General features: G+C 43.8%; 1 protein-coding gene across 1 annotated transcript; it reads left to right on the top strand.

Moving 5' to 3' along the window:
* Positions 1 to 556: 556 nt before the first annotated feature.
* On the top strand, positions 557 to 5,869 carry LOC310857963 (sialic acid-binding Ig-like lectin 8). The gene is made up of 7 exons (XM_083764009.1): positions 557 to 713; positions 919 to 1,015; positions 2,239 to 2,559; positions 2,819 to 3,076; positions 3,477 to 3,773; positions 4,994 to 5,093; positions 5,557 to 5,869. Exons 2-7 carry the CDS (start codon positions 937 to 939, stop codon positions 5,675 to 5,677), a joined length of 1,176 nt encoding a protein of 391 aa, XP_083620135.1. The 5' UTR covers positions 557 to 713; positions 919 to 936; the 3' UTR covers positions 5,678 to 5,869.
* Positions 5,870 to 9,592: the final 3,723 nt, after the last annotated feature.

Raw genomic sequence — 9,592 nt, 5'->3', positions numbered from 1 at the left:
GCCCTATACTACTCCACTAGAATTCATATCCTCTTATCTCCACTTTTGTGTTTTTATTACATTAATCTTCACGTCACCCAAAACTATCAAAATCTACAATCTTGAGAATTTATTTGAAAAGTAATAAAACCACTGATGTACGGTTACAGCAGTACGGGGATAACACAATAAAGTCCTGAGACTTATTTCCATTGGGGTTCACTCACAGTTAATAAGTTAAAAATACAATACAATATACAAAACAAAACACACGACAGTATATACAGTACATACATCAAAACAAGCGCTTCTTATCTTTCCCTAGACAAATAATGACCTCTCTTTTCTAATTAGACGAATGTCAATCCGTTTGGAACAAAATGCCACAAATCATGATCACAGCGTGTGATTTCTGTGAATTTATAAGCGCACATTGCCACTAGGCAGAGGACAAAATGCCACTTAACATGACCTTGCACTTGGCATTTGTTGTAAAGACGAGGAAGTTGGTACAATACAATGCTTGCACAAGTAAAAGTTGAAGGGGAACAAAAACGTTGTCACAATGCACGCATCCTGAAGACAAGAACAGAGATTGCCAGCATATGGTGTAATGTGACATCCTGTGATGATCAGATAGCAATAACCTTACAAAGTCACACAGCACAGGAATGTCATAGCCGCATCAACCACCACCAAGGACAGCTAGACGACAGATTATATCGAGTGGGCAGGTAACTGATTCTGTTGTTTCAATATTTCAATATGTAGGCCTGCTATGCTGTATTGATATTAACAGTATATCCTTATATTTTTATGTTTGAAAGCTACGTTTCAATAAACTGTAAACATATTTATTTTAAAGACATCCTAGCATAAAGCAGTTGCAAAATTTATGCAAAATGTGCATAATATATTATGTATCTTTCTTTTTTACAGTTCTGTCATAACCAGAAAATGGCTGCTGTGATCTATTCCGTTATTGTGGCCATGCTTATGAATGCTTGCATTTACCAATGCCGTGTTGGCACTAAAGGTGGGACAACACTTTGTACACTTTCACACTTTTGAAGGACAACTTTTTTATTTTCAACCACAGTTCATGTTTTAGATTGTTATTAGAGAAAGTAAAAGATGAGTGTTAAAAAATTTTCATTTCCTGCTTTCTTTCGTTATAACGATTTTAGCTATTTACGCCAGAATTGTGGAAAGCACGTTACGTCACGCTGCCACTCAAGTGATTACCTGCCAATCACAGCGCATCTTTTCCGGGACCCGAACATGCGCTCTATGACGCACGCTCATGCCGTTGGGCTTCGCAAGGAATCTCGGGAAGGTTTTGCCCTCCCTTGAGCACATACTCTCCAGAGGCGAAAAGGGCGCCTACGTTTATGTCGATGGTTACAAATCACCCGTGCTGCGTGTTACAAACCACCTGTGGCTTCCTGTTAGGTCAGGGTTATGTTAGGTTCAATGCCACGCTACCACCCCCTATAGTACCTCTCTCTTCACATTCATTAGATCTTTTGTGGCCAGATGTAATTTCCTGGGGTCTAGCAAGGACTCTCTAAAGAGGACAAGAAGCGAAGACCGTAAGGGCGCCGCCATGTTGCTCACATGGTGCTCCATGGAAGGAAAGAAACATGCGCAGTTGCAGACCAAGGAAGCTGAACAAGGAAGTGATGGCTGCATAAAGCCCACTGCGCATGTTTCTTTCCTTCCATGGAGCACCATGTGATCAACATGGCGGCGCCCTTACGGTCTCCGCATCCCGTCCTCTTTAGACAGTCCTTGGGGTCTAGTAGGACTATAGTAAGAAATTTCAAGTGGCTAAATACACATTTAGCCACTTGTTCCATTGCCCCGCCCCCTGTCAAAAATCGCTAAAATGAAAGAAAGCAGCGAATAAAAATAAATTAACACTCATCTTTTACTTTCTTTAATAACAACCTAAAAAAATGAACCTTGGTTGAAAAAAAAAGTTATCGTTTAATGAACACTATGGACTTTACTGTGTGTGCTATGGAACCTAATATTTATAGCTTTAGTTTGTACATAATTAGTGCACTGAAACAAAATTTGATAGTCCTACTTGATTTTTGTAAGATGTTTGTATGTGATACAGTGCAATGTTTTATATTGTGATTATTGATTAATGTATATTAAGACTAGCTAACGTTAATCTGGCAGCTAATGGAGATCCATATAATAGACAAAAGAATGATGTTCACATAATAGTACTTTGTCTTTTATGTATAGGTTATTTCAGCCCTGGCAGCCAAGGATTCTCGTTCAGTGTCGAGGAGCAGATGAACGTGGCCGCTGGGGATTGCCTGGAGATTTATTTTCGCCTCACCTATCCAGAAAACGACGCCAACACCCCGTATAAGGGGATCTGGTTCCAAGGAGACCACCGCAACGTTGTACGTAAAGAAATCCTCCTCAATAAGGAAACTGCGACGCAAGGGGTCTTCACTCAGGCTGGCCTACCACAAGGCCAGTACCAGTATGGTTTCAAACTAGAGTGGGGAGACAAACAGAGACGCATCTTCCCCGAGAGGGTTCACGTTTCCGTATCCGGTAGGTGAAAATCTCTTTTAACCACTTTCAACCTGGAGCGACTACTTTTGAGGCTTAGCTTTCGAAACTATAGTACACAATTTAATGTGGACATATTGTGAACTGTGATTGCAAAAGAACTGTTGTTACAGGGAAGTCATTTGTGTGTGTGTGTGTGTGTGTGTGTGTGTGTGTGTGTGTGTGTGTGTGTGTGGAAATCAGGTGCAAAGTGACCCAAAACAGATGACATAACTTGTGATTTGTTTTTATTTATTTATAGGCCTCCGAAAGCCCAGAATTGAGGTTCCCGTCCTAACCGAAGGGCATCAGGCTCGGCTGACTTGTTCTGCCACTCCCGGTTGCGCTGGTACACCAAGGGTTAAATGGTCACATGTTCCTGAACATTTACGTGACATTATCGGTCAAAATGTCTTGAGCTTCACTCCAGCTGCAGAGGACCACAACACCAACATTACCTGTGTGGCAGTTTATCCTTTCATGAACACCACAGAAACAACTGTCACTCTAACAGTGAGATGTAAGTATCGTAGTGGTAACCTACTTTAGTCAAATCAGAAGTCGAGAGATGGGTCAAATGTGGAGAACAGGCCCAGGCCGTAGCGTAACGGTCTGGGCACCGGACTGGTAATCCAGTCGCAGTGTGCCGCGGGTGCATGTCATCCCCCCATCTCTCTCCCGTTTCCTGTCAGCCTACTGTCTGTCCCTTCAAAAATCAATAAAAGGCGTAAGCCGCAAAAAAAAAAAAAAAAAAAAAAAAAAATGTGGAGAACAAATCTCGCATATACAGCAATGCATGTGACGTATGAATTTACTTATTTTACTTATTTTCATCACAACAGTAGCGATTCATTTTTATTCTTTTAACTAGACAATGTATATTGCTTTCTTTCTTTGTCTTCCTTTCCTCCTTTCTTTAGCTCGTCCCCGATTCCTGAATGCCTCGCGGTGTGTGATGTCTGGAGAGCTGCTGTGGTGTGTGTGCATCAGCCAGGGGATTCCCCTGCCGGTCATCACCTGGCCCCTGGCCTCCTCCGTCCCAGCCTACACCCTCACTGGCTCAGGGAGCGGCCAAACGGTCAACAGCACCATCACCGTCGCTGTCACCGGAAGGTACCTGAAAACCAACGTCACGTGTGTCAGCAGCAACGAGTTGGGCCAGGTCAGCATTGAGCTACCTCTGCAGAACGGCACAGTGGCGACGATGACCCCGACCTGTGAGTAGTATAGTCAAAGTGTGGTAGATGAAGTCATAGTATTACAGTATGTCTGAAATTCAGACTGAAATTTGTCGTATAAGTTGTTGCATGCCGAAAATTGCAGATGAACTCACAACGTACTGTGGATGCGATGTAAGCTTGTAGATTGGCTATTAACGACGTATAAAAGTATAAATCAAGCTCAAAATGTAAACGTCTGACCAACGTACTGATTAAGACGTTTGATCTAGACATGTTGGCGTTGATAAAGTCCGCCCTCTCCTCTTTTTGAGTGGTGGAACCACTCCATTACAGAGCTGTGTCCCTGGGTCTGTCCCTGGGTCTGTCCCTGGGTCCCTGTGTCCCTGGGTCTGTCCCTGGGTCTGTCCCTGGGTCCCTGTGTCCCTGGGTCTGTCCCTGGGTCCCTGGGTCTGTCCCTAGGTCCCTGTGTCCCTGGGTCTGTCCCTGGATCCCTGGGTCTGTCCCTAGGTCCCTGTTTCCCTGGGTCTGTCCCTGTGTCCCTAGGTTCCTGTTTCCCTGGGTCTGTCCCTGGGTCCCTGTGTCCCTGGGTCTGTCCCTAGGTCCCTGTTTCCCTGGGTCTGTCCCTGTGTCCCTGGGTCTGTCCCTGGGTCCCTGTTTCCCTGGGTCTGTCCCTGGGTCCCTGGGTCTGTCCCTGGGTCCCTGTTTCCCTGGGTCTGTCCCTGGGTCCCTGTGTCCCTGGGTCTGTCCCTGGGTCCCTGGGTCTGTCCCTCTGTCCCTGGGTCTGTCCCTGGGTCCCTGTTTCCCTGGTTCTGTCCCTGGGTCCCTGTGTCTGTCCCTGGGTCCCTGGGTCTGTCCCTGGGTCCCTGTGTCTGTCCCTGGGTCCCTGTGTCTGTCCCTGGGTCTGTCCCTGGGTCTGTGCCTGGGTCTGTCCCTGGGTCCCTGGGTCTGTGCCTGGGTCTGTCCCTGGGTCCCTGGGTCTGTGCCTGGGTCTGTCCCTGGGTCCCTGGGTCTGTCCCTGGTTATGTCCCTGGGTCCCTGCCGTCTGAGCACGAAAATAGCTTGGTTGGTTTTCACCAACGGCCCGGCCCCGGGGACCCCCAGGGATCCCCCAAGGATCCCCCAAGGACCCCCACACGGTAACTTTCATTCTCGACCGTTTCGGATGCGACCGTTTCGGCTCTACAAAAAGGTGATTTTTGGTCATAATGTGAATTATTATTTTATAATGTAGATCATACTATCCTGGATTCCCACAGGTGAGTCAATCAGGAGGACTACCTGGATAATAATTGCTGCTGTGTCCCTGTGCGTCAATGTGGCCCTCCTCCTCTACCTCATCATCAACACCTGCAGAAGGTGACACACACACACACACACACACACACACACACACACACACACACACACACACACACACACACACACACACACACACACACACACACACACACACACACACACACACACACACACACACACACACACACACACACACACACACAGTGCAGGCAGAGAGAGAGAGAGAGAGAGAACAGATTAAATATACAATCCAGTGAAAGATGTCAATTGCTTTAAAGTAGATGCATGCATTAGCTAGCTGTGCTCCTAAAATGTAAGTCTATATAATTTAAAAAAAAGTGACTGCATTGCTAAAATAAGCGTACTGAAAAAAATTATATACCGGTATATATACTGATATTTTCAGAGTTTCATATTCATTCATATTATTCATTTGAGTTATATCTTTTCTTGCCAGGTGCAATGCTTGACTTAATGCTTATTTTCTTCAACGTATATTTTTCTCTCTGGGTAATTGCAGGGAGGAGGAAGAAAAACAGAAGAGTCTCTCTGAGGTCAACAGCACTTATGCTACTTTGGACAAGGCCGACCTTGAGGAAGCGTATAGCGTCATTAAACCAAACGGCAGCACTGTGCCATAATTTATCATATTTGACTCTGCTTAATAATGGTGTTTTCATTGTGTGTGTTTGTGCCTGTGCGTGTGTGCATGCATGTGATTATAATGGCCGTACAGCAGGCATGACTTTAACCACATGAACGATAGCATCACAATACTTAGCATGTCCTTATAGGCCAACATTAGGCAAATATGGATGTTAAAAGATGAAATATGAATGTTAAGCAGAATTAGCTAAATGGATATTAGGCCAAAATGTTTGAACATGCTGCGAAAATGGATGAACATTAGGCAAATGTTGAATGAACAATGAACCAAATCTAATTGACGTTCGGCAAACAAATGCCAAAACATTTTGGCAAAAATGGATGAACAACAATAGCATTGGTGTTGCATGGTGTTGTGAGCTATATAGGGTATAAGTGGTTAACCGTACAGACTCATGTGAAGCAGAACTCATCCTTTTACACACCCACAGAGCAGACAGCTATGCTGAGCTTAAACACAAAGGAACCCTCCTCGGCTCTTCACTTTATCTAATTACCTGATAGCAGGATTAGGACTCTGTTGGACATGGGTGTTGGGTACACAACACCCAGTAGACTGCAGCTGTGGAACATTAAAGACTCCTAAAAGTTTTCAGTATGGCTGTCATTTTGTGATGTAGTAGATAAGGGGTATAAAACCACAACCCAGCTATACCACATACAGCATTGGAAGATATCTAATGAACATCTTCCATACTGACACGTCATGCAGCGCATGAAAGTGAAGGAGACGGACAGATATAGACCAGAGGGGTCTGCTGACCTTTTGACCCTCAAGAATGGTCTCAAATCCTGCCAACTGCACCAGTGGCATACTGTATACATACTGGAACCGTCCAATTCCAATTACTGGCCCTCATGTTCTTATCCACAAGGAAGGAAATCTATTTGATTTGTTTCCCTACAGACTCAGAGACTCAGTACCATAAAGACTTGATTCCATTTGAGCTGGATAAAGTGTCATCGCCACAGATCACACCCTGACTTTGGATATGTCAAAGGTGGAATGTTCCACTCAGTCACAAAAGCATTCATTCACAATTCCTGGACCATCAATTGGAAATATGACATTCACTGTACAATAAATGTAGATTCATACATGTGTAATGTGTACATGTAAATACAGATTGTGTGTTATGAAAAATAAAAAGCCATGAAAAGTGCATGCGTACACCCTTTCCCAAAATGAACTTCAAAGAAATCACGAAAACATGTTGACGACGTCTGGAAATGTCACGAGACATCTCAATGTCTCCATCTTGCAAAGAGAGTGACATACAGAGTAACTGAGCCATGTATTGCACAACAAAGAGAACTATATATTTGGGGAGGCAGACCAGCAAGCCAGGATTAGTGGAGTCCATGAAGACCGGACCAGAGGGAGAGACCAAAGGAGCCAGAAGGATGAGATGGGGGTCTTGGCCACATCGCTACACAGACCAGCTCCCGACGCTCTGACCTGAGCATCCCAGCAACATCGACCAGCTCAGGGGTTATAGCGAGACCAGCAATCGAACCCCTGCCGCTTGCGACGCAACCTCTCTCCCTCAGCAGAGAGACGAACCCCAGTCTGCCTCTCTCAAAGCTCAACAGACCAGCTCAGGAAAGTGATGCATTATATCATGTTTCTAAGTTCATGGCAAGGAACATTACCTATCATATAGATATTTCATTATCATTTGATTTGTTTCTTCAATTCTATTTGAACCTGTATTAACCCTTGTTTAAGAATTCGTTTGATTATTGTTCTACTAAGTTTGTCTATTAGCTTAGGTGTGGAAATAAATTGATTCATTTTTTAAAACAAGTCTATTATTTGCTCAAGAGTTGAACTTACTGGTTTTTGACACATGCAAAGTAGGAAAGGCTATGTAACGGAAAAGACCTCTTACCTTCAGATTCCATAGATTTATTAAGATAAAATAATAATTGATTATTTTATAATCTTTTAATTGTTTTATTAATGGTTTAACTTAAAGGCTAAATACAAATCAATCTGGTGCTTATTCCAAAAGCTCATTTCACTGGTGCCCCTTCTTAAATTCAGATTGATTTTGAGTCTTAATTTTTGAACTTATAATTCATATTTTTATAATTATGAATTACACTAATATAAAGTCTACCGGATTAAATGTAACACCATACTTACTACAGTGACATGCACGCACGCACGCACGCAAAAGCAATGTTTGGTCATTAAAATAACTAACGTAACCACTAACCCTAAACTTACTATAGCCACAAACCTAACCCTAAATTCTAACCCTGACCCCAACATTAATGTTTTACTAATTGTAACCATAGCTATAAGACTCTTTCTTAGCCACCAAAATTACCCTTTCCCATAAGTAAGTAGTGAATAATGTCCCCACATGGTAAATGTTGACGTATACATGTACATTCATTCACTCACACAAAACCACACATACAATAGTGCCTCTCTGAGAACCCTGTCAGTACCCGACAGTGTCCCTTAATGAAGACCTGGTCCCCCAAAACACGCGCGCACACACACACATGCACTCTCTCACACACACACACACACACACACACACACACACACACACACACACACACACACACACACACACACACACACACAGGGAAAGGCCGTTCCCAAGGGGTCCAGGATACTTCATCCACAGATAACCTGGCTCTACAGATTGCAGAATGTCTAAAATTAGTGTTGTCAGAATGCTTCCCTGATGATAACACTTCACACTGCACAGTGGCACACACTTTGTTCAAAGCCTGCCGATCTGTGTGCCTATCTGAGAGGGTGTGCGTGTGCGCGCACGCACACAAGTGTACGTGCGTGATCATTTTAAAACTAGCAAGAACAGCCAATCTACAAGCACGTTTGAAGATCGGCTATTTTCCGCCAACGGATATCTAGGCTTAAAGGGATATTTCACTTTCAAAAAAACTTTTGATCATTTCATCGTCTATTCAGGCTTATGTGAACACCACAGACACTTGATTCTTGATTTAGATATTTGATATTCATTTTATCTGCCCCGCCCCCTTCCTATACAAACCCATTTACCATGTCAGATTCATCAAAATCACCCATCCTTTTTTATGGTGACTGATACTGCCCTCCTAATATGTGAGGGGATGGGTGTTTTCAATTAATCTATCATCGTTAAAATGGAGTTGGAAGTTACAATGGGTTTGTATAGGAAGGGGGCGGGGCAGCTAAAATTAATATCAAATATCTAAATACTGAATCAAGCAATTAAAAAACTCTCTTGGGTGTTCACATTAGACTGAGTAGACGATTAAATGACCAACAAACTCGAACCTTGTGTGGGTGTGTGGCATGTGTTTGTGTGCACTGCACGGTAGAAAAGGGGTCTTGAGTCTCTCGACGACATTTTGATAAATGATATCGCTTGTGTTACATTACTGGACGAAGTCCAAGTCTTTCATTGGACTGCCTTCAAGGAACTACAGCAGAGCCAATCGATTCTCCCCAGCCTTTGAATGAAGATTTGCGCTGTTTCGCTGCTTTTTGTTCCCCCTCTTGCCATACAAGGCTCGCCTGTGGCTGGGGAGGAAATGGGCACCACACCTGTTAATCCACTGAGCGTTTTTCACCCTGTCTGCCGGACATATGTGCCTCATTCAGTGGTCCTCAAAGTGGGGTCCAGGGAGTCAGGGCCCAGGACTCCTTGGACCTGGGGGCTCTAAATGGACCCTTACAAGTCATCATGGAACCAAATGGACCCTTACAAACATGTAACTCTGAGTGTACAAATGGAACCAGATTGTAAGGGTGTGACGTGATGTGAGTGTATCGGTCAGACACATACTGTGCGACCGACGACATATAAATCAGGCTGCATGCAGACAGCCAGTCTCTGTGTTCTATTTGATTACATTATCTG

Source organism: Protomyctophum parallelum (assembly GCF_964188405.1).
Source record: "Protomyctophum parallelum genome assembly, chromosome: 4".
Classification (NCBI taxonomy): domain Eukaryota; kingdom Metazoa; phylum Chordata; class Actinopteri; order Myctophiformes; family Myctophidae; genus Protomyctophum; species Protomyctophum parallelum.
The sequence above is the reverse complement of the archived record's forward strand: the minus strand, read 5'-3'. Positions and strand labels throughout refer to the sequence as shown.

Bases quoted from the DNA above. Each gene is read 5' to 3' on its own strand.
- LOC310857963 (XM_083764009.1), top strand. From the start codon at position 937: ATGGCTGCTGTGATCTATTCCGTTATTGTGGCCATGCTTATGAATGCT. The intron at 1,016-2,238 runs GTGGGACAACAC...TTTTATGTATAG, and splicing joins ATGCCGTGTTGGCACTAAAG to GTTATTTCAGCCCTGGCAGC. The intron at 3,077-3,476 runs GTAAGTATCGTA...TCCTTTCTTTAG, and splicing joins TGTCACTCTAACAGTGAGAT to CTCGTCCCCGATTCCTGAAT.